The sequence below is a fragment of the Sphaerodactylus townsendi genome, linkage group LG13 (assembly GCF_021028975.2).
Source record: "Sphaerodactylus townsendi isolate TG3544 linkage group LG13, MPM_Stown_v2.3, whole genome shotgun sequence".
NCBI lineage: Eukaryota > Metazoa > Chordata > Lepidosauria > Squamata > Sphaerodactylidae > Sphaerodactylus > Sphaerodactylus townsendi.
Window position 1 is genome coordinate 25,529,279 of NC_059437.1, and position 25,385 is coordinate 25,554,663.

Genomic DNA, 25,385 nt, shown 5'->3' on the forward strand with positions numbered 1-25,385 from the left:
TCTAATTGGGTTCAATTTCCCACTCCTCCACATGAAGTCTGCTGGTGACCTTGGGCTAGTCACAGTTCTCTCTGAATTCTCTCAGCCCCACCTACCTCACAAGGTGCCTATTGTGGGAAGAGGAAGGGCAGGAATTTGTAAGCCTCTTTGAGATTCCTCAAAGTAGAGAAAAGTGGGCTGTACAAACCTAGTTTTCTTCTTCTATTCTTCTGAACACACCCTGTGAAATGTGTAAAAGCCAAGGACTGGTCAAAAGAGAGAAACGAAGTCTGCTTTGATGAAACTAACTAGGATATGCAAGTCGAGGATATGCAAGTTTAGCTGGGTGTCCGTTTGTCTGAATGGAATGCTAAGATAAAACCTAATTAGTTTTTTGGCCCCCCCCCCCCCCCCCGATTTGATTAGTTTCTGTAGCACTTAGGCCCGTGGTGGTGAACCTTTGGCACTCCAGATGTTATGGACTACAATTCCCATCAGACCCTGCCAGCATGGCCAATTGACCATGCTGGCAGGGGCTGATGGGAATTGTAGTCCATAACATCTGGAGTGCCAAAGGTTCGCCACCACGGACTTAGGCCAATGTTTTGATGTGACTTTCCTACACTTTTACAGTCCTAGAAAATAAAGTCATCTAACGTAAAATTCACTAAGGGAAGGACTCATGAAATAAGTCCTGCTTGCCCATTGGTTAGAAATGTGTCCCTCACATTCTCTCCCTGCTGGCCCCAACAACAGTGTCCCCCTTCCCCATCAAGCTTCCCCTCACCATAAAACCCATGTTCCCACAGGACCCAACGGAAGCCTCCCCCATCCCCCCACCAACAGCACCTCCCTTCCCCCATCCAGTCTCCCCCACTCCAAAACCCAAACCTCTGAGGGACCCTGCAGAGGCCCTCCCTTCCCCTGCCTACAGTCTTCCACCCCCCTGAAGACCAAACTAGGCAACAGCATCCCGTTCTTCACCCACCCAGCTCCCCCCACAAAACCAAGCCCCTGAAGGACCCAGCAGAAACCCTTGGGGCACTTATCCCTGCAGAGAAATGAACCCACTGGTGTGCAGCTGCTGCCACCCTACCCCAGTGCTGGGACACTGCATAGGATGCTGCGACAACATCTCTGTGTCTCTGCTACCTCTGCCTGTGTAGGTGAATTCGGGGAGGAGCTGACATTAGCTGGCTCCCTCCTGGCCTTTCGCCCATTGTGCCAGCCATAGCCCACACTTAAGCCTGCCATGAAGTCTCCAATTGTTTTAATTTTCTGGAGAGGAAGCCCCCTTGAAATCAGAACAGGGAACACCTGATTCAGAAAGCATGTTCTTCTGCTTCGGAGCTAACACACATGTAGATTTATGCAAATTTAATCACCCAGGAAGTCATAATACTTTTGTCAGGCGATGGTCCCACTCATAGCCAAACAATATCAATAATGATTCAAACCTGCAATCTGATAAAGATGGATTTAATGGTACAAATTGACTCTCTTAAGCAGTCCCAACCAATCTCTGCCAAGGCTAGTAACTGAACTCTTCCTTGTTTAACTTGAAATTACATTTTGCCAGACGAATAGCATATGTCTTATCAGGTTCAGTGTAATTAGCACACATTAAGAGAGATGGCAGGGATGGTGTCACTCAGGCACTGGGATGACAAGCCGGCCTTATCAGAAAGGGACACCTACCTGATCTTTTCTGGTGATCTACTAACCCTTGAACTGCTGAGCACAGGCACTTTATGTGTACAAATTACACAGCCCCAAAGCAGGTTTGCATCCTCCATCCACAGACCACTTTTAAGGACTTCGCAGGCCACTCATGGATACATTTCTTGTGGTTGGTTTTAGTTCCCTTAAAAGGTAGGAACAAAGATTTGTGTGCGTTTAATTACACTTAGAGTATAAATCCACTGTGCTCCTTGAGCCAAAATAATTTTAAAAATGATGTGACAAAGACACTCTCTTAGTTCTTCTTCTCTATATGCAGCAGCCGTCGTAAAAGCAGTCCAAGTATCTGGCTTTGTTGAACAATAACAAAACAGAAAATAGGGGATTTTTTTTAAAAAAAAATGCTGTGTATACATGCAGGCTAATGTTGTTAACTGCCCGAGGCTTTTACAAACTGGCCAGATTATGTCCTTATTAAAATTACAAGCAGCATGAAGAGACAGAAGAGAATGTTCTCTTCTCTCCCTCTGTAGGGCTGCCCAGTGGAATTGAGTGGCAGTCATTCTGCAGAAGAAAGCATTTCTTTATTATTTTCAATCCAGGTGTAATTAACATATGTAATTCACAGTCACAGGATGTGGCCACAACCATGAACTTTAAAAAAAACCCATTCAATTTTTAAATATTTATTTCTTACCCGTTTCCACAATGGATCTCATAGCCGTGTGCGTTTCTTTCCCATCAAGGTCACAATGGAGGTCTCCTATCCAGTCACCCACTCAGCTTGAGCAAGCTGGATGTGCTATTTACCCTAGGCCATTTCATGAAGGATAAGTCTGTCAATAGCTATTAGTCATGGCAGTTAAAGAGAACCTCCATATGCAATGGCACTGTATCTCTAAATACCAGAAATTGGAGATTACTGGGCAGTGATGTTATGTTCTTTGGTCATCTTTTGTTCTTTTTTCCCAGAAACACTGGTCTGCTTAAAAGAAAAAGTGAAATTCAAAGGTCTGACACAGAACAGAACTTACGTTCTTGAAGATCTAAAAAAAGTCCTAACAAGGAGCAGTGACTTAAGCCCATTCCTCCACCAGTGACAATATAAGGCCTAAGGAGAGCCTTGCTGGATGAGATCAGTGGTCCATCCAACCCACAGCAACCAATCAAATGGGCTGCCTCCAAACATGGACATGTAACTTACTGAATAGACAAGAGGTCAATCAGGGAGGAATAAAAAACATAGAAAGAAAGAAAGAAAGAAAGAAAGAAAGAAAGAAAGAAAGAAAGAAAGAAAGAAAGAAAGAAAGAAAGAAAGAAAGAAAGAAAGAAAGAAAGAAAGAAAGAAAGAAAGAAAGAAAGAAAGAAAGAAAGAAAGAAAGAAAGAAAGAAAAACATAAATAGAGTTTAGATCAGATCAACTGTTCCTGTAGCTCAGCATCCTGCCTCTAGCAGCATCCAAGTATCTCAGGGAAGCCTACAAGCAGGCCACAGATATCAGTCCCCTTCCATTTTTGCCAGCATATGATGTTATGAGATAGACAGCCTCTGGACTTGGAGGTTTCATCCAGCTATTGTGGTTGATAGCAGCTAACAAGCCAAGCCCCCCAAAGCAACCATTTGGGGCAGCGCAATATGCTGCAGAGTCTCAATTTGCTCCTGGACCTCACTGATGCAGAAGGTAACAGGTGTCAAATCTTGGCCCACACCTACCATCTTTGGCAGGACAGGGGCAAACTGAGCCCCTATGGAGGGCATGATAGAAGGTTGTAGGTGTACTTTGTTCAGGGATGACTTTCAACTGGCCATTAATAAAACATCATCTAAGTATTCCTGGCAGAATCAGGCCAAAGGTCCATCTAGTCTACTACCCTGTTTCCAACATTGGTCAGTCAGATGTCTCTGGAAAGCCCAGAATGCAGGGAACGCTGGTAGTTGAGGCAGTCTGCATTTCCCCACTCAGAGGTCTCCCCTGCACAGGTATTGTGAATGCATCAGTTAATCCTGCCCCTAATCTACCACCCAAACACAGAGATGAGCAAAAATCCATCCTCAGAAACGCCAGGCGATAAAAAAGAGAGAAGCATTACTGTCTTTCCTAATGAGATAGAAAGTGGCAGATGTAAAAGATTTCATTCAGCCAACAATCTCTTTTATGATATGAATAAACCACTCAAACAGATTTAATCCTTTGCTAAATCAGATTATGAGCGGCAGACAAAATCACAACTTTATTCAATATGCCATTTTATCCAGTGTGACTAATGCATTATTTGTATGAAGTTAAATTGGAGCTTTGGAAGAACGGGAAGGGGGTGAACTACCCTATGAAATAAATCAAACACTCTCCTTTATATAATCTTAACAGACAGATCCTATTAAGATTCTGCTATATGCATAGCTGTTGGTTAAAATCATTGACCAGTATCCTTATAAATTAATCAACTGAGGTAATGCTGCCTCGGCTGTCAACGCTGACGCCTAATCTACATTTAGAATTCACTTTGGTTTCTTGGGCCTCCTTGGAATAAGTTTACCAAGCTTTCCCTCCTTTGCTGAAGACACACGACAAACAGTTGAAAAGTCCACCTAGACCTTGGCATGACAGACCTGTATTCAGATGTCCATTTCACCTCTGCATGCGTGATCACTGAGTCTGACAATGTGTTAAACTCACTTCTGGTCCCTCTTACCTTAATCAAACAGCTGGATATTCCACAGCCAATGCTCTCATTTCATTTAAAAGACACCGACACCCACCTGAGAGTAGTTGCAGGATCTAACGCTCTATGAGCACAAAATGTTAGAACTATGACATCTCATTCCTGAAAGGGTGCAGGGGGTGGGATTACAAGCAAGGGTCTATATGGGATAGTCCAAACAAACAAAAGTACAAAAATATAAAGTACAATATAAAGTGTTCCCAGGCAATGAACCCAATGGAACCCAATGAAGCTGGATAGTTAATATTTTAAATAAATACAAAGCTGCTTTGAACCGAAACAGACCATTCACCTTCATCCACCTGAGCATGGCCAGCTCTGATTGGCAGTTGCCCTCCACAGTCTCAGATGGAGGTCCCTTTGCAAGGAGATGCTGGAGATGGAACCGTACCCATTCAAGGCAAGTGTACAACCCCTTGGCCTGATTTAATTTAAGGCAGGTAAGGAACTGTCATGCAATCTCAGCTTGCAGATGACCAGAAAAGTTGTGTGTGTGGTAAGTGTTGTCAAGTCACTTGCGACTTATGGAGCCTTTATGAATTAATGTCCTCCAAAACATACTACAATTAACAGTTTTGCTCAGGTCTTGAAAACTGGGGGCCATGGCCACAAAAATTACTAGTCCACAAAAGATTCCAGTAGCCCAAATTGTAAGTATACTAGTAACACATGTCTTACAAGAAAGGGCAGGAAGACATTTTTATGAAACTTCCATATCCGGAGGAGATGAAGCAAGGGGTTATTTACAAGCCAGGCCCTCCTGCATTCTGAAGTGGTACAATCCAGGATAGCTACATCACCATTTTGATTTTTGTTTTCTGAGCATGTTGTTGAATTCTAATCTTCCCTACTCCTAACTGAGCCCAATGATTTTTAATGCACCATTCAAGAGTGTTTCTTTTATTTATCTATTTAGGCCCAGAGTCATTGTGGTATAGTGGCTTTAGTAGGGGTGGGGGGAGAAATCGAGACTCAAATCTCCATTAAAACAAGAAGAAGAGAAAAAGAGTTTGGATTTATACTCCGCTTTTCTCTCCTGTAAAGAGTCTCAAAGTGGCTTACAAACTCCTCCCCTTTTTCTCCCCACAATAGACCCTGTGTGAGGTAGGTGGGCCTGAGAGAGATCTGAGAGAACGGTGACTAGCCCAAGGTCACCCAGCAGGCTTCATGTGGAGGAATGGGGAAACAAACCTGGTTCACCTGATTAGAGTCCATGCTCTTAACCACTATACCATGCTGGCTAAGAGGGTGACTTGGGGCAAATGCCTCAGTCTTCAATAAAGGAAGGGAGAGTAACATTTGCTGCCTTGAACTCTTGGGAAGGATAAAAATGCAACAAATTGATACTTATCACATCTGAAGTGGTTTTATTTTGAAGACACATTTTGCATTTGAGTGTTTCAATTACAGGTGAATATATCTGGTTTCTATATAGAAGAATTGATTTCATTATTTATTTATTTATTTATTTATTTAGGCATTTATACCCTGTTTTTCTCCCCAGCTGGGACCCAAAGTGGCCTACAACACTGACTTTCCCTCCTCCATTTTATCCTTAGAACAACAACCTTGTGGAGTAGATTAGGTCAACCCACTGACAACTCAAGATCACCCACTGAGCCTCCATGGTCTCCCAGATTCCTAGTCTGATATTCTGAGACTGCATTCCTAAATACACTTTCTTGGGAATCAGCTCTACTAAATAATGGGGCTTGCTTCTGAGTAAATCTGCTTAAGAGTGTTCCCTTTGAATAAAGAAATTCACAATGTGACCAGAATATTTATACTCTACATTTTAAGCTGATCTTTGTCCAAAGGAGGCAACAATCACAATACAAAACATTTTTAATGTTAAAGAAACCTTAATCATACAAACTCAATTAACATTCAAAAAAACTGGAAAGCAGCAACATAAACAAATGGGTATTATTTCAATGAGATAGACTTTTGCCCTAGCAGAGATGCCAAAAGGGCCTCTTTGGGAAGGGAACCTCAACTGAAAAGGCTTGTTGAACTGGTTTATTTCATCAGAGTCCTGAAATAATCGTTTCCACAGCAAAATTCTCAAAACCATAAGGCCATTCATTAGCTGTGCAGTGATGAGCAGAGTTTCATCCTTCTCTGCCCATTAATTTCCATGAACTTAGAAGGCTGTAACTCTGTGCAGAATTGCCCTGTTAAGTTATTCACTTTTACTAACCAGGATTTTGAATGCCTCTCTCAACCAAGGCCATCACATCATTCAAAGATGTCTGAAGTGGACTTTAAAATCCCTGCTGACAGTGAATTTGTTTTCCTGTCTTCTACCTAACCCCCCCCCCCTTAATGTCATCTTTCTATCTCTGGATATCTCCATTAGTCTACAGATAATTAGGGTCACGGAGTTCATGGCCAAGAGACACTGGAACAATTTAAACAACTCTTTTGATTACTAAGCACCATTACCGAGCCATCTTTGAACAGTAAAAGCTTTCAATGAGTTTTTCCCTCCTTCTGGCACTGTAATGAACTTGAAAACAGGAGCTATTTTAAGAAAGGGTTGCTTGTACAAGCTAAAACTAATAAAAACACCTCCTCCCCAAGTTCAAGAACAAATAGGGAGGCCTATATTCAAACCCCCCTCTTAACATAAATCTTGTTGTGTAGCCTTGGGCTAGTCACTCTCTTTCAATGTTGCCTACCTCACAGGGGTGTTGTGGAAATAAAATGAAGAAGGTTATATCTATTGCCCCGAAGCCCCCTGAAAAATGGACAGGATCAAATAAATAAATACAATTATTTTTTTAACTGAACTGACCCTAGTATCAAGCAGGAAATGTTCAATTTGTAGTACATCCAACAGGGTGACAACTGCCTGTTTTGTTCCTTAAGATCTTAACACCCCCAAGGCTAGGCTCAACCAAGTCACACTTATGTTATATGCAACCCTGGGAACAAATGAGTCCAACGTCCCTGCTCTAAAACTTTAAAAAACACATTTTTAAAGAGTTAAAACTCCTCGGCAATGTCATCTGGGGGGGTGGGGGGGGGGAGGATATTGTTTTGTTTTAGGTTCAGGGCCCAAAGAAGACTAGCTTTGAAGCCAACTGATGTGAGAATCCATGGAGGACACAGACAATCTCAAGCCTTTGTTTAAAGTTCCCAATTAACAATAGGACATATGGGGCAAGAGGAAGACTCAACATGAGATGGACCGACTCAACAGAGGAACTCACAGCCCTCCGTTTTCAAAGTCTGAGTAAGCCTGTTAACAATTGGTTGTTTTGGAGGACTCTGATTCATGGGGTCGCCGTGAGTTGGAAGTGACTTCACAGAACTTAACATACACATATGGGGCAATCCTGGGCTGCCTCCAGGTCAATGGGAGGAAAGCCATACCTCAGTTTCAAAGGATGAAGATGCATTTAGTGGTTTCAGCTTATATCAGCTTCACTGAGTAACTCAATGTGGCATTAACAGACAAAATGGAAAAGTGTATTCAAGATGGCCACAGTCTTCCTATTATATGGCATAAGCCATCTTTGTGCACAGAAATTGTACAGCATAGTGTTATTGTTCTAGCACGATACAGTTTCACAATATGGCTCATGAGGCTAATTCTGGGATCCGTTTTCACAGATGCCAGGGATATATTTATTTATTTATTGGGTATTTATTTATCAGCCCCCCCCCCCTGCCTCCAAGGAGGACGGCTTATAATCTTCTCCCCCTCCTTTATTTTATCCTCACATCAACCCTGTGAGGTAGGTAAGATTGAGAGACGGTGACTAGCCCAAGAGCACCCAATGGGCTTTATGACAGATGAAGGTTTCGAACTACCTTGATCTCAGTTTAACCACTACACCATGCTGGACTGTCTAGCTTCCCCTCAGCTAGCAGTCCAAGAGTTCACATTCAGTTCATCAGCCCGCCTTAGTGGCCCTAGAAGATTGGAATCATGATGCAGTAAGAGGAGAACTCCACCCTTTCAGGTTAGTATATTTCTGGAATTTGTAAGTCAGGCTCCACTTGAGCACATGTGCTTGTTATTCGCACTGCCAGCTCTGGGTGAGAAAATAAATGAAGATTGGGGGGTTACGCCTGGAATGGGGAGGATTTGGGGTGGGAAGAGACTTCAGCAAGAAATAATTGAATAGAATCCACTCTCCAAAGTAACCATTTTCTTTGGGAAAACTGGTCTCTTTTGCCTGGAGATAAATTGCAATAATGGGAGATCTCCAGGCCTCACTTAGAAGTTGGCAACCCTATCTGTTATTGTGACAGTGGCAACTTCCCACTGACTTTGCAGCAGACGCCAAACACTGATGAATGGGCTGAGGCTGCAGAGCAAAATACACTTCCAGCCCCTGGTGAACAGAGCAACTGCTCCGAAGACCGAAACAGGCAGTCTCTAACCCTACATCATATTAAATACATAAAACCAGCAAAACATGAAGTGCTAACAGGGGTTATAGAGGAACACAGTCCAGTAAACGGTCTGGGTGAAAGAGCAGCTGAGGCTGCCGCATAGCCAAAGCGAAGGAGCTGCAGATACAATCAGTCTCCCAGACCACTGGGAGAGCCATTTAACAGCTGGAGGCAAGGACAAAATAATAAAGAAAAAAATTTAAAAAGCAAACATATGGAGCTGCGTTATACTGAGTCAGCTTACTGGTCCCTCTGTCATATTTCTTAATCCCATCCTTGAGGACAACATTCACAGGGCTCCTCTCGTAATTTTCCACCCTTACAACAACCCTCTAAAGTAGACATGGCACAGAAAGAGACGGACAAGCAGACAGAGTGCTGGATTTAGATGAAGGGAGGTCCTAGGCAGGGTATCCCACTTGTGAGGCCCTTCCCAATTGCCCACCCTCACAACAAGAGGTAGGCGGCTCCACAAAGTGGGGTCCACTCCAGGAAGCACAAAATCAATACATAAATCAACGCTAGTGTCGAGTTATCAGCTTAAGGCAGTATTATTCTGAAATGGCGTGCAAGGAAAATTACTGAAGGGGTTTTTAGAGGCTACAAATTGTTATGACAGGATGTGTAAGAAAGGCCTAGGATAGTGTTAAAAATATTATACACTCTGGTCGGGGGGCCCCTTGAGACGTTAGGCTTCAGCCTACCAAGCCTATAAGTCAATCCAGCACTGGACAGGCTCAAAGTCACCAAATGCAATTCATGTCCCCTCATGTCTTCCTGGTCAAAGCCCTGCTAGCTAAGCACTACCCTCAACTGCTTTGCATGCAGAAGGTCCTGTGCTTGTTTCCTAATACCTCCAGCCTTTTCCTGGGAAATGCCTTTTTTACCTGAGTTCCTAGTGCCAGTTAGAGGGACCAGAGCTTTGAATTTATATAGAGCAGCTTCATACGTGTATAACACAGGCTCCTAAGCCTAGTACTGTCTCCTTGGACTGACGTAATACTATTTGAGCCTTCCTTCCAAGTAAAAGGGCACAGGATAACACTGCAAGCTTCTGCCAGAATCTTTCCCAGCCTTGCTGCTTAAGACCCATTAAATAGAGAGTATGACCCGGATGATTGAGGCTAGCCTAATCTCAACAGGGCTGGCCCTAGTTAGTACCGGAAGGGGTGATCACCAAGGAAGTTCAGGGTCACTACATAGAGGCAGACAATAGCAAGACAATCTCTGGCCTCAGAAACCCTATAGGATCATCATAAGTCATCTTTAACTTGAGAACACTTTCCACCACTATTGGAAGGAGACATTGTGCATCCAAAGCATTCACTTTTGCACTGAGCTATGGAGTCCTTCTTTGCAATTCTACATTCACTTGCACATGCTCAGTTCCCATTGAGCTCCACAGAGCTTCTATGCATGCAACAAAATCCACGTTTATATAAAACAATCCAAAAGTTTGGGAGTTCCTCCCCTTCCGTTGATGTCCCAAATCTTTGTTCAGGGATGGTGTAGTGGTTAAGAGCAGGTGGATTCTGATCTGGAGTACCGGGTTTGATTCCACACTCCTCCACCTGAGTGGCGGAGGCTTATCTGGTGAACCAGACGTGTTTCCGCACTCCTACATTCCTGCTGGGTGACCTTGGGCTAGTCACAGTTCTTTGGAACTCTCTCAGCCCCACCTGCCTCACAAGGTGTCTGTTGTGGGGAAAGGAAGGGAAAGGAGTTTGTAAGCTATCTTGAGCCTCCTTACAGGAGAGAAAGGTGGGGTATAAATCCAAACTTTTCTTCTTCCTAATTCCTTGGTTTTTAAAAGTTGTACAATTCTTGAGTGACTCATTAGCAACACAATTTGGCTGTCATGACGCTGGCTCTGATTTTCAACTCTGCTGTGTGCAAGTCTTTGAATTTACAAAACTGGAGATTCTATTCCCACTGAACTTTCTTTACAACCCAGTGTGGAAGGAGAATAATTTACGATGTGATGGTGTCACTGATTGTGGGGCTCAGACACCCCTTTGCCACCCAGGACCATATTTTTGCTGTAGACTTGGACTGCTTTTTTTGATAGATCTTAATCCCTCTGTCACATACCAAGAGCCTCAAAAGTCATGTCATTACGTTGCAAACGACTCAAAGGGAAACCAACAGTGAAAGCTATTCAATTTGGGGATGTCCACAATACAAATCCGCAAAATAAACATTAAAAGGGATAACAGAAAAGAAAGGGTAATGTATACACAGTCACATTTTCAGACAATATTTTAATTTTCTCTAACTCCTGCCGTAGAATAAAGACAAGACAGAAACTCCATTTCACATGGGCCCCATCAGAGACAACCACCCAGCTCCAAAGTGTGGGGAGAAAAAGAGCAGGGGCTGGAAAAGGTGACCATAGCGGTGCACAGAGAAAGAGTGGGCCACACGAAGCAGATGCAGCACCAAACAGGTCACTTTTGTCTCACGTGGATTCTCCCCTCCAAGCCGAGGAAATGTGTTTGGCTGAACATGCTGGTGGAGACCAGCAGGATGAAACAGTAGAAAGAGAAAGCGAGAGAGAGAGAGACAAAGACCAAGAGTGAAAAGAGATATGCTTGCAGATGGCCCTGTTCTTGGTTTTGTCAACCACAGGGTGACCTTTCCACTTTTTATTTATGTAACACTTTAGTGAGTTTAAGCTGACACTATACAAGGTTGTTTTCTTGGGTTAAGACAACTGGGCTGCTGTTGATGCCTCATGTAAATCAACTGGGATTTTTTAAAAAAAATCCAAGTTATTGAACCTTTATGCTTTTCACGATACAACTTGATTTATTTTTGCATCACAGGAAGCTGCAATTGTAATGAGGTTATCTATCCATTCTTTTTAATCTCAGCCTGAATTTACTGTACACACTTTTACATGCTTGAACAAACAGCATTTAATGTGTGCGTAACATAGGAAGAGCACATATGTTTGCTCAGAAATCTTTACAACATTCTGTAAAGTAGTCCAAGGTTATCAAGGAGCAGCATGATAGAGGTTTATCAAATGATAATCATTATATGGAAAGTGAATAGTGAGAACTTTTTCTCCTATAATGCTACTACTCTAGGGTACCTGCTGAAGCTCATAAACTTAAGACAGACAAAAGAAAATACTTTTTGATGCAACACACCATTAACGTGTGAAATTCACTGCCAGTGGACAGCATGTTGACCACTTGCTTAGGTAGCTTTAAAAGGGGATCTGACAAAATCATGGAAAACAGAGCCGTCCTTGCTTATGGAACCTCCATGTTTAGATGTAGTCTACCTCAGAACATCAGTGACCAGAGACAACCACTGGAGAGGATGATTTGATCTCCATGAACCTGTTTGTAGTCCTTTTAGGACATCCGGCTAGCTACTGCAGAAAACAGGATGCTGGACTAGATCCAGTTTGATCCAGAAAACTCATCTTATGTTATCATGCTGTTTTCAGCTTTATAATAATATGAGTTGATGAGCAATTGCATCTAAGAGGTAGCAGTACGGATACGCAGGGGTGTTGCCATATTGCATGCACCATGTCATCACTTCCAGGAAAGCCTTGTTCTAAAAGTCCTCAAGGATAGGTGAAGTGAACCTCCACTGCCTCAGATGAAATAACAAGTGGTTTGGAATGTGCACCTACGGCATCATTTCACAGCCCTTGAGAAATCTCTGTGCATCAGCAGCTGGTCCAATAAGTGGCGGGGAGTATTTCCCACCCCCAAGGAACATAAAGATTCTGGGATTAATTTGCTGAACCCAAGAAGAACCAGCAGTGAAACCTGATTTCTCTGGTGCAGACAGTATTCGTGTAGCTCTTGCTCTTCCGTTTTGAATATAATTATTCTTTTATTTACAGAGTGCCTTGTATGTTCATGGAGTTTTCCAGAATAAAAAAGTAAGACAGCAAAGGACAGGCCCTCACCCCAAACAACTTACAATATAAGCGGCAACTAAAGCTCACCATATTTAGATTTTCATATTTCACATTCCCATTTTCCTTCTACATTTGTTTCTTGTGTTGGGCGCGTGGCCTAAGGTGAACACGTTGAAGTGTTGCAGCAATTAACCCCCAGGGTCATTTATTTTTTTCTATCCCAGGGTGCCAGATGCTCGAGGTAGTTTGCTGTGCCTTACTTCACTAGTGCCTTCCGCTAGTAAATTGCCTTTAGACGCTCTTTAAGGGTAGGCTGAAAGCTACCTAGTGATAAACTCAGCAGTTTATCTACTCCTCTAAGTATAGAAACCAGGCAGTCTGCACTTGGATATTTCAGGGTGGGCTTGCTTGGAATCCAAATTGAAGTAGAACCTTTGTGCAGGTCCTTTGTGTCTTGATACCCTTTGCTGTCTAACCACCAACAGTAAATAAGACTACTTCCTAGAAAGCAATATTTTAAAATCTAAAGTTATATAGGGTTTTTTTTATCCAGAAACATCCAAAGACAGGTGCCTTATGAAAGAACAAAAATAGAAAAACAACTCACTAAAAGTTTCTATGGTACACATAAAATTATATGAGATTGAGGTTTGAGGACTTTGTGTGCCAGGCACAGCGAAAGTTGAAACATGGATGTTGGAGGGGAGGGGGGTGTTGCTAAAAGGAGTGATTTCTGCAAACATAAACTGGATCTCAGAGACCTCCCTGACTGCATGTTCGTAACATTACAGACCCAACCCTGATGAATCTGTATGTTCATTTATTGTACCACAACAAGGAATTTATGCAGGCATTCACTCCCCCCCCCCCTTGAATCAAAAACATTTGATTTAAACCCCCTCCCCCAAGAATCTGTACTTTGAAAAAGTGAGCTAACAGTAGATAATAGGAAATATTTTACTGTGCACCCTCAAAATACAGCCTCCCTCAAAAAAGCACATTACCCATTTCTTCTTCCTTGAAATTCATCATTTCAACATTCATCAAGCTCAAAATGCATCAAACACAGCCAATGTTGGACTGTATAAACATTACCACATGCCTGGTTTTCAAACACCTCCATGCTCAGTTGTAACAGCTTCTATTAAATTAATGATGTTACCCACACCATAAATTAGGCAAATTGTATGCAAATAGTGTTTGAGCAGCAATACAGCGGTTATCAGCTGTCTGCAAAAATAAATTAGTTTGGCAGAGTAAAGATACTGTGGAGCAGCATATTTAATTGGGCACTAATTTTATTGTGATTATTACTTTTAAGTAACAACAGCGTGATTATTAAGCGACATAATGTGATGGCTTACACAGAGCTGATAAAACACTTCACAAGAACCACAATGCCTGCTTCCAGATTAATACTGATACAAGGTAATTTATGGTCCCAAGGACGGATTCTCAATAGCAGTTTAAAAAAAAAAAAGACAAGTATTTGATTTTCTTGGATTTTCAATCAAGACAGCCACAGTATGTTCAGGAAAAATGATAGTGATCACCTCAAAGCACAATCATATTTTAAAAAAGAAATCCTTCCAAATGCCATGGCTTAACATACCAACCAATTAAAACAGACTCTTGCAAAGCACTGTGTATTTTCCCCAACATCTCCCAAGCATTTGCAGATCAGAGCTGCTAAGTACAGTTGTTTTCACTTCGGTTGCCTTGTTGGCAAACTACAGCCTACCTTCAGTTGGGGGGGGGGGGAGGAGTCCACCCCAAATTACAACTCAGTTGTTAGCGTGGCAAAGTAAACTATGGAACCAAACCAGAAGATGACAAATAATATTCAAATATTGACAGGCAAGAACACATTCCTTTTTTCCAAGTTAAAAAAATAGAATCAAACAGCAACTCCTGGACTGTTCGTTCTCTCCCCATATCTCCCCCCTATATTACCACATTTACTCCCCCGCAAAAAAATATTAATTTTGTTTAGCAAGTTTGTCATTCTTAAATCCAACACACACACACTCACAAATTTGCATATCACAAGTCATTAAAAATTAAGAACTGGAGACCCCAGGAGGTATTTCCAAGCTTTGAGCTAAAATAACAGCATGAGCCTGTGGCTTGGAGGACAAGAGCGGGGAAGCCCACACTTGGGTTGTGGAACCGAGAAAGAAAGAAGGAATCCAGGCAGGTTTCGAAATGAGGGGAGATTGAAATCTTGTAACTGACACCACTAAAGAAATCCACAGGGTTGGAGGGTATTTCTTCGGGGGAAATTTCCCTTTAATTTGGCGGGGAAGGTCGTTCTTCCTTATGTATCTTGACAACCCAAACAATTCACCCATCCCTCTAACTTAACCCTGGGTCCAAGGAAGTGGGTGTCAGTACGGGAGGGGGGAGAGAGAGGGGGGGCGCACGACGGAAAAATTAAAAGAACAAAATCGTTGGGGGTGGGGGGGCAGGGGAGAGAGGGAGGCCAAGCGGTCTCCTTCCACCCCCACTGCCCTGCTTTGCAAATGGACCACTTCCAAGTTGAAGCATCCTCATCAAACCCCGCGCATCATGTGGTCCTGCCACTGCAAACAACACCGGTTCGCCCGCCCAGGAGTCGAAATCGCCGGATAGTGCTCGGGTTGTTTCTTTTGGGGGGGAAAGCCTGACACTTAACGGAGTGCGGGGAGACCGACTGCGCCCAAAGCCTCTCCAAAGAACACCCCCCTTCCCCCGGCGCGCAGGAGGCACGCAGGCTCCCCTGTCCTTTTGCAAGCAAAGGCTGCTGAACCGCGAGGCGGGCGAGCGAGCGAGCGACGGCACCTACCACGGCTGCTCCAAGTCCCAATCCCGGAAAAAGTCAAATAGATCCATAGCGCTGACCGATTGGCGAAGTCTCCCGGCGCCGGTCCGCCGCCCGCCCGCCTGCCTCTTCCCCCTCTTCCCCCTAGCCCGGCTAGGGGAAGTCACCGGGCAGGAATGGCATGGAGAGGGCGGACGGCTCTCGCTCCGACGCCCGCCTGGCTCTGCCTCTGGAGAGGCTGCCTCGCCCCGGGAGGATGCGGGAGCTGCAGGCGGCGGCGGCGGCTCGTTCGGTGGCTCCGGCTGTGGCTGCCGCCAGCCGGGGCTGGCTGGCTGGGAGAGGCAGGAGCGGCGGTGGCGGCGGCGGCGGCTTCGACACCCCCCACAAGGGGAGGAGCTTCGGCAGGCAGGAGCCCCGGCGCGGAGCGGCTCTCCGGCTCGAGAAACGCAGCCGCCGCGCGTCCTGCAGCCCAGCGGAGGCGACCGGGCCCGGGTTCCCCTCCCTCCCTCCGCTCAGCTGCGGGGGCGGGGGGTGGCATGGGGAGAGGGATCCGAACCGGCCCGAATCCAAGATCAGGCCGTCTACTCGTGCCAACTGGCCCCCAGTTTGGACCCCGAGTTCCAGGTCTGCTCCTGAACATGGAGGTTCGTCGGCTCTGAGTCACAGATAGGCCTGGTTAGGTATTGAAAGCCGCTAATGAACTAGTAGTGGCGACTGTCGCATCTGGTGGCCGCGAGTCCCGTCGGCTTGAATTAAATGGGGTTTTTTTCCCTCTTCCAAATTTGCCCTTCCTCCGAAAAGTTGAGAGCGACACGCTGTTCTTTCTCCCTTTATCATTAGGGCAGCGATTGGCGTTCTTGCTTTCCCCATTTTATCCTTGCCGCAACCCTGTAAGGTAGGTTAGGCTGCGAAAAGGAAAGTGACTGGCCTATTGTTGCTCATGTTCGTGGTGGAGTGACCTGGGAGGTTGAACCCAGATCCTGACCACTTTGGCTGGTCGTGGTCAAAGGGGACTTGCTTTGCCTTTCCCCAGTCCTAATACTTAAAGCCAGTTGGGGTTCTTGTCTGTGTGTTTTTATTATCCTGAAGTCCAGCGTTATGGAAAAGGATAAAAAGCAAATGATAATGCCCTTTTTTTCTGCCCTGTTGTTGGTGTCCTCTGAGGCCATAACTCCATTACACCCCCCCCCCTTTAATTCCATAATGGTAGGGGCGGGGCTGATCTATAGGTTGTTTGATTGAGTGTCTTGTCTATTTCGCCTAATTTTGCCTTTTGCAAATGCAGCACCCATGATAGCTTCAACCAGGAGAGGGAGAGACTCTAACCTTTTCATCCCAAGCCACCCCTGAGCAGCATTTACCCCCACGGTTTGTTTTACTTACTTTATTTATAGCCCGTCTTTCTGGCTGACACTCAAGGCAGATTACCTAGTGTAAAACAACACAATCAAATGGCATGGGACATCCAACAACCAGCCCAATAAGACTAGGATGGTAAGAATGCTGTCATGGGTGGCGGGGGGGGGGGGGGGGGGATAGGGTCTGGAAAAATGAGGATCTGATATTTTCTGAGTTTGTTCCCTATTTTTCAATTAAAAATGGAAATTCAAAGAAGTGAATGAACTTCGTTTTAAAGGCATCAATCAATCAACATTTGTTCCGATCACAGATCAGCCAAGGTTGACAGTCAGGATGTGCAAAATGCTTTTAAATAGGAGATTTTATTCACTCAAATGATGTACAGCAAATTTGCTAATGAAAAATAATCTGTGGCAATCAAGAGCAAGAATTCTGTGCAGAGTACATATATGCACTAGTCAAGGGCATATCCTTTGTTCAACATGGCTAATTTTCTCCATACTTAATGTACTGTAGTATGCTCAATACCAATAACCTGTTGAAGAGTTCACCGTTACAAAGTTTAACTTGTTACTGTGACTGTGTATGCAAGTCATACCATGATTCTGTTTGCCACGAAATTTGCGTTTTCTATTTTCAGCTCCCCCTCCCCACTTACTTCTTAAACGACACAAACAACAACAAAAAATGTGCAGGGATAAGCAGCTCTCTGTAATAATATTTCAATTTTTGTTTCTATTGCATGGTATACATCACAAATGTACTGAGTGCAATTTTGCGTGCAAAATGAATTCTAAACATTGCATTTTACATCGTTAAAAGTCAAAAAAATATTCCCAGGGTATTGCGTATATTTGTGTGCTCCCCCTTACCAAAACACAGCTTGGATCTACTGGAGTGTTTCCACGGACCAAATGAACGCTGCCCACAGAGAATGGCTTTCTCACCTCCTGTAACAGCCTCATTCTGAAGGGATATTTTAGGCTGCAGCAGGCGGAGAGATGAGGAAGAGCCACAGGCTGCAGGAAATCATACTGTTTGCATAAACCTTCCAATGGATCCAAGCCATTCCCCACCCCCACCCCCCACCCCCACTATGATTTCCAGAAGCATTACACATCTCATCCCTGCTTGGGAAAAAAATACTGGTTTATTTTTATTTTATTTATTTCAGTTATTTATAGTCCGCCTTTTTCACAGGGACTCAAGGCAGATTACACATAATGAGTCAGTACTGTCAACAAAACAGGTCATTCAGTGTTTGGATTTTAGAAGTCTGGAACCACCATAAAGAAGTGTCCCATAACATGAGTGTTAATATGGCACGGTAAGCTGTAGAGATATTATGTAATAGGATCCCACTTACAATACACTATACACCCATATGTTTTTACTAGCTAAAGTGGAAGCAGTGTGGGGTTGCTTTTTCCCATGAGAATGCTGCAGGGGAGAAAAGACTGGTTGCGGCTGATGCTTTGTATGAATAAGCCCACTTCATCAGATGTACTGGCGTGTGGACACATATCATAGAGAAAACGACTGTGAACAGAGGGGTCTAAACGTCATGGAGCACAAGAAAGAAAATGCATATACCCAACCACAACAAGATATCATATTCAGTAGTTTTTTGTCCCTTGTCACTTTGAAACACACTAAAATGTGGTGTGGGTGTGACTGATCAGAAGAAGAAGAGTTGGATTTATATACCCCCCCCCTTTTTCTCCTGTAAGGAGACTCGAAGGGGCTTACCAACTCCTTTCCCTTCCCCATTCACAACAAACACCCTGTGAGGTAGGTGGGGCTATGAGAGCTCAGAAGAACTGTGACTAGCCCAAGGTCACCCAGCTGGCGTGTGTGGGAGTGCACAGGCTAATCTGAATTCCCCAGATAAGCCTCCACAGCTCAGGCGGCAGAGCTGGGAATCAAATCCGGTTCCTCCAGACTAGAGTACACCTGCAGACCCTACATAGTCCTGTTCAATTCTTTAATGCTTTTCGCTCATCTCTGTAGACACAACTTTTCCTTGTCTTGAGTAGGTCTGGAGAAGTGGCGCGCAAAATCTTCTAACTAAATAAAATAAAATAAATGGCTCCTATACAAGTACTAGAGTGGTTGGAGTGTTGGACTAGGATCTGGGAGTCCCAGGTTTCAAATCCCCACTCTGGGAGCTTGCTGGGAGACTTTGGGACTCTCATATGCTCTCACCCTGATCTCCCTCACAGGGTTGATGTGAAGATAAACTGGAGAAGAAGAGAATCATGTAAGCTGCTTTGCACTAGTACGGTGCAGTGGTTAGAGTGTTGGACTGGGAGCTGGAAGATCCAGGTTCAAATCCCCACTCTGCCATGGGAGCTTGCTGAGAGACCGTGGGACACTCGCGTGCTCTCACCCTGATCCCCTTCACAAGATTGATATTATGAAGGTAAACTGGAAGACAGGAGAATAACGTAAGCTGTTTTGGGTGCCCATCGAGGAAACACCCCAATAAATGAAGCAAATAAATACTGCATCTTTTCCCTACCTGCACTTAAAGCAGATTTGAGTCATTTCTAATTAAGAGGCCAAGATATATTTTTTTAAAGTCCAACTTCATATCACACACACGTGGCTGCTTGTTGCAGTTAACACATCTGGACCTGATCTGATCACAAATCTCCAGAATCAGGTGTAATTTAGTCTGGGGACATCAACACATTTGGGGAAGAGTCTCATTCCAGTGGCCTAAGGACTCTTGACATATGATGGCTTCTCAAGTGGGAATGAAGCAAAGAGGTTTTGAAGGGCCATACAGGCACACTTATCAGAGACAGAGATTTGGCTTCCAGTCAGGAGTGAAACTAGCAGAAAACTCCGTTTCTGCCCTCTGTAATCTGTAAAATTAGTGTGTCCAGGGGAATTCCTGGCTTGTATTAACCAACATGGTACAGTTGTCAAACTGTGATTAGGGAGTTCTGGCTTCATACTTTTACTTTGCCATAACGTTCATTCTCTTTCACCCTAACCTACCTCACAGCATTAGTGTAGAATAAAATGGGGGGGGGGGAGAGAGAGAGAGAGAGAGAGAGGAGACACCATGTATGTAATTTTGAACGCCACCACTGGTAAATGGTGGGATTAGAAAAAAATCTAACAATATATCTCTGGATCAGAGGTACTTCTTACCAGAGCATGTTCTTTTTATTTCAGGCCTCAAGTTTTATTGGGACAAGATCTGAAGTCAAACTCGATTCCCCCTATCTTTACCACAAAGCTGTACTATAAAGATTGTGTGTGTGTGTGTTTGGAATGTCAAAACAATCTCAAGGCCCGTTTTGTTAAGACCCCTTGATTCCCATTTGGCTATCACTGAAGCCAGATTCCCACATTCATTCATAACCGGTTAAATTCACTTCAACATAGTTTTTAGCTGTCATTTTCACTAGGCGAGTATTTCTTCAGAATATGCCCTCATGTGGCGAGACCTGAGATTTACCGTGATTTGGAGATTTTGGTGGATCTTCAATGCTCAGAACAAAGTTTTCCTCCTTAGACATACTTTGAGACATTTCCTAGAAGGCAGTTATCTGTGTGGAAATTGTTATGCTGCAGTTAAAAATCTCCTCATTTGTGTGCCTATGGTAGCTTCTGCCCTAACAGCATTTACTGAGTACATATTTATCCTACTCGTCCTCACCAAGTAGTTCAGGTATACGTAGTTCTTTGTTACTTGATTTCTATCACTGCAGCAGTGCCACTGCCACACCTCAGTGGGATAAATTAAGATGAGAGAGAAAACTGGTCAAAGGCCAGTCATAGTAAACATAGGCCGTTTCCGCACGGGCAATTAATGGCGGCCTGGAGATGGTAAAAACGCCGTCTCCAGGCCGCCATTCGCACAGGAGGCGCAGCTACATCGCAGCCGCACCGCCCTTGCGCCGCCCGCCCGTCGCGAGGCCGGCGTTTCCCCAGAGCGCTTGGAAGCGCTCTTTTTGGGGAAACACCGCCTCGAAGCCACTGCCGAGCGAACGGCAGCGGCTTCGCGACGCCTCCCCCACCCGGCACTTACCTTGTCCCCGGGCCTCCGGTGCGTCACCGAGGCCTGGGGACACGCCCCCCTGCCCTGCACCACTGGAGCAGGCACGCAGGGCCAGGGGGGCGTGTCCCCAGGCCTCGGCAACGCGCCGGAGGCCCGGGGACATGCCAGGTTGGCCGGGCACCGGCGCTCTGCGGCGCCGGCTGCCCGGCTGTTTCCGCGTCGTCGGGTCGGCGTCGTAAACGTTGGGTCGGCGTCTGTTAGTAATCAGAGATCGTAACAGAGATTTGAACTGGGGCTTCCTTGGGTCTAGTCTAGCATTCTAATCACTGCTCCACTCTGGCTCTCCACATGGAACCAGGGCTTTACAAATAACTCTGAACCCTTCCCCCAGTGTTTTAAAATGGCCAAGTAAATGTGTCCCATGTGTTCCTTGTGAGAAATTCCACAGGAGAAAAATGCTATGTTAGAACCTGTGTACAGCTACTGACCAAAGGATCTGGGTACTACTATGCTGCCATTTTAAGTCAGCATGGAAAAAAAATCAATATCATTTTGTAAATTTGATGGAAACATAGAGTGTTCTGCAGACCTGGAAGGAATATATTCCCTTTAGGAATTTACTGATGCCTACAGCCCCTGCTCAGGTAAAAACATTAAATCAAAAATTAGTAGATTTTTTAAAAAACAAATTAAAATAGTTGCGAAGGTGCTATGAAGAATTTCCCTGATCAGCATACAGTGCCCCCCACTCAGTGTTTCTTGAGAATAATGGCCGATCAGCAGCGCTCAATGCAAATGTTGATTGGACATATTTTACAGCATTTTATTTTTACAAAAGGGCTGCTAATTCTTTCATTCTCTAGAAAAATGATGCTTGCTATAGTTTATACTTCCCTCTAAGCTGGTGACTGAGTTCTTTCCCTTCCCCATTTCATGTCTAATTTATTGTTTTGCTCTCCACTGTGTCAATGTAAGTATGGCAAGAAAGCAAATCTTCTTATGTAATGTACCACATATGATTTAATCCTCAGTTTATTAACATAAACGTTAAGATAAGCTTAATGTTAAACACAAGTTTACAGACTGATGGCTGAGAAAAAGAACTCAGTGTAAAGGCAAGTGTAAAATTAAACTGTGGTTTTGGAAAGAACACACACAATCAGGCCATTGATACTGCAAAGGTACCATCACGTCAACCCTCCATTGGTGGAACTGCCTCTTGGAAACCAAGAGGCATTTCAATTGCAGATGGTGTGTTGGAGACACATATATACAGAGTATTTCTGCCATTCGTGCTACTTGGCAAGCCACAGAGAGACAGATACATTTCCTCTTACAGCACTTCTGTTTTTCCTCACAAAGTGGAACACTCTGGATATTAGCATCTCCTTCTAGATTCCTTTGGTTACGTTACCAAAACACTGAGGGGAAAGGAAGCTGTGTTATGCTGTTGACTCAGTGGAACCATGCCACTGCGGGAAGATCAATCCAGATGTCTACAAAATGGCCAGCCACTCTTATAAAATCATTTGTTGTTTTATCAGTTGGTCAGTGTTCTGCAGAAATCTCTTCTTAATTGAGTTTTGGTTTTTTGTATGGTTTTGTCAAAGGCGTTGAAGAGAGAAGAAGAAGAAGAAGAGTTTTGGATTTATATCCCCCCTTTCTCTCCTGCAGGAGACTCAAAGGGGCTTACAATCTCCTTGCCCTTCCCCCCTCACAACAAACATCCTGTGAGGTAGGTGGGGCTGAGAGAGCTCTGAGAAGCTGTGACTAGCCCAAGGTCACCCAGCTGGCATGTGTGGGAGTGTACAGGCTAACCTGAATTCCCCAGATAAGCCTCCACATGCCACTTCTGAGTTGATGCTTACCTTCTTCAGGCATTGTCAGGACTTCTATGAAAAGAGTTTTAATTGATGAATGTATTCATCTACATATATTCACCCTACAGGTTACTCATTTGTTGACTGCTCATAGCTGCTTTGAATTCCAACCTAACCAATACAGCATTTGCCCTATAAAGCTGATCAGCAGTAGGAAAGGGAGACTTTACTGCAGGAGGAACTGCACCTGGGGCAGGTGTGTGCCCTCCGCCCCTGCCACGCCCCCACCCACCCCCGCCCCAGAACTCCCCCAACCCGGCACGCACCCAGTGCAAGTCCCCCCTCCCAGGCACTATGCCACTGCTTTACTGGCTGCTGTAGGTTTTCCATGGACTGATAGTTTTTGTTCCTAATGTTTCATCCGCATCTATGGCTAGCATTTTCAGAGGCATGTCACTGTGAGATGTGTTTTTCTCCATGCCACAGAAATTATTCTGAGTATCATGTTGGGAGTCAGTGCATTTTCTTCTTTATGTTCATGAAAGCTACTTCATGGGTGATCGTGATGCAAAATGGCACATAATATTTTAACTAACTAGCTAACTGGTTAAAACATGGTACATTCAACCACTGTAGGACTGGTTTGCACATGTGCGTACATAGTTGATGGTGGCAATATCTTGCAATGATCTGTATGTGTGAAAGGGTCCTCACAGATCTTCACCCATGGACAGAACTTTCACATCACATCTCATATATACACAACATTTTTTCAGTAAAGTCTGTTTGTATATTCAGCTACCAGTCATGATGTAGTGCAGTAACAAGTGACCTGCATGCATACATAGACCAGTTCTGAGTCCTTTAACAGCCACACACTCTAAACGTATTTGTTTCATACATGCATGTGTGACTCAATTGTTCCAAATTTCATGAGTTGTAGCTGTATAAGATGAAGGAATTGGCTCCATTGGAAAGAATTAAGTTGGTACAAGACAATAGAAGTTATGTCCTTAAGATGGCCTTTGGCATTATCTAGAATGGCTGTCCAGTGACCTTATTTCCTTGACTGCTCCTGGATCATGTTAGATGTCCAGGTAGTCCAACATCCCATTTCCTACAGCCAGACATTCCAGAGATAAATTCTTACAATTTCCTACTTTCATTCCCAAAGGTGCAATCCTTATTTGAAGAATAAACTAGATATCCTATTACACATAAACACGGCTATCTGCAAATGTGCCCATAAGAAAAGGCAACATGGACATTACTCAGTATCTTCCCACACCATCTTTTCCTGGAATTCAGAAATCCTTTCAATCCACTGGTTGGTCCCAAGCATATATCTTGAAATCACACCATAAAACACCAAGGAATCTGAAAACAAGGACTGTGGCAACCAGACCCAGGAATCTTATTCCCTGGGCCACCATGGAAGATGCCAGAGAAGGTTGCTACTGGTTAGCTTTCTGATGTGCTTAGGCACTACCAGCCATGGTGGCTGAAAAGCAGTTTTGCAGCTTCTAGATCGATTCAGCAGTTGTTGGGTGACATTAAATTTTTAAAGAGATTTAAAAATTCCTATTTAAGGAATACTCAATGTGACTTACAAACTTCTGCAACATCAGTCCATGAAAAGAAATAAAGCCTCAAGCTACTCAATATAAACCACTAATACTATAAGTGTTAAAGACACTTAATAAACAGAAAGTGAATGCTGCAGCAGCCTAAAACATCTGGAACGGTGCTCACAGTCTTTCTGTTTCTTTCAGAGCATGCCATTAATTTATGCCTCTTAAGTTAGGGTAGAAGGCCAGGAGAGATTGTGCTTCCCTCAGATTGCCTTCTCGGGCCCCTAACAAAAAATGGAATCTTTATCCAATCCAGATGAAGGAAACATCAGAGGACCATGGAAATAACAGTTCTACCCCATTCAGAAAGATCTTCATTGTAAGAGCACATGCTGTAAATGCTTAACAGAGGCCATTTCCGCACGGGCATTTAATGGCGGCCTGGAGACGGCAAAAACGCCGTCTCCAGGCATACGCCACTCTACAAGGCGCAGCTGCATCGTGCCGCGCCGCCCTATTACCGCTCCCGCCCGGACCGAAGCCGACGATTTCCCGCATAAACTTGGAGGCGCTCTTGATGGGGAAGCGTAGCCCTGAAGCGGCTTCAGGGGCGCCTCCTCCACCCGGCGCCACCTTGTCCCTGAGGCCTCGGTAACGTCACGAAGACCTGGGGACACGCCCCTACCCTGTGCGGCTGGAGCAGGCGCGCCGGGGCCAGGAAATCCCCAGGCCTCGGCGATGCGCCGGAGGCCCGGGGACATGCCGGGTCGGCCAGGCGCTGGCACTCCACGGCGCCGGCTGCCCGGCTGTTGCCAGGACCGTCCGTGCGGACGGTCCCAGCGTCATCGAATTGAAATCGCGCCCGGCCTGCGCCGGTCCGCCTCCGTGCGGAAACGGCCAGATATTGCAAGACCTTTTTTCCAACATAAGACATATCTTGCAATTAAAGTCACCAAATCCAGGTTGGGACGTTCCTGGAGATTTGAGGCAGAGCCTGGTGAGGGCAGAGTTTGGACAAATGAAGGCATTTAGTTGGTATGTGATGCTATACAGTTCATCTCCATCCTTTGAAGTTGCCATTTTTTCCAAAGAAACTGATCTCTGTACTCTGGAGATGAGTTGTAATTCCAGGAGCATACCAGGCC

At 44.5% G+C, this 25,385-nt stretch overlaps 1 protein-coding gene across 4 annotated transcripts in view; it reads right to left on the minus strand.

Annotated features, from left to right (window-relative positions):
• AFF2 (AF4/FMR2 family member 2) overlaps positions 1-15,798 on the minus strand; it is a 472,276-nt gene extending 456,478 nt beyond the window's left edge. For all 4 annotated transcript variants that reach the window (XM_048515047.1, XM_048515045.1, XM_048515046.1 and 1 more), the window contains exon 1: positions 15,500-15,798. In XM_048515047.1, the coding sequence (XP_048371004.1) occupies positions 15,500-15,546 (47 nt within the window). In that variant the 5' untranslated portion in view covers positions 15,547-15,798. The remainder of the gene's footprint in view (positions 1-15,499) is intronic.
• Positions 15,799-25,385: the final 9,587 nt, after the last annotated feature.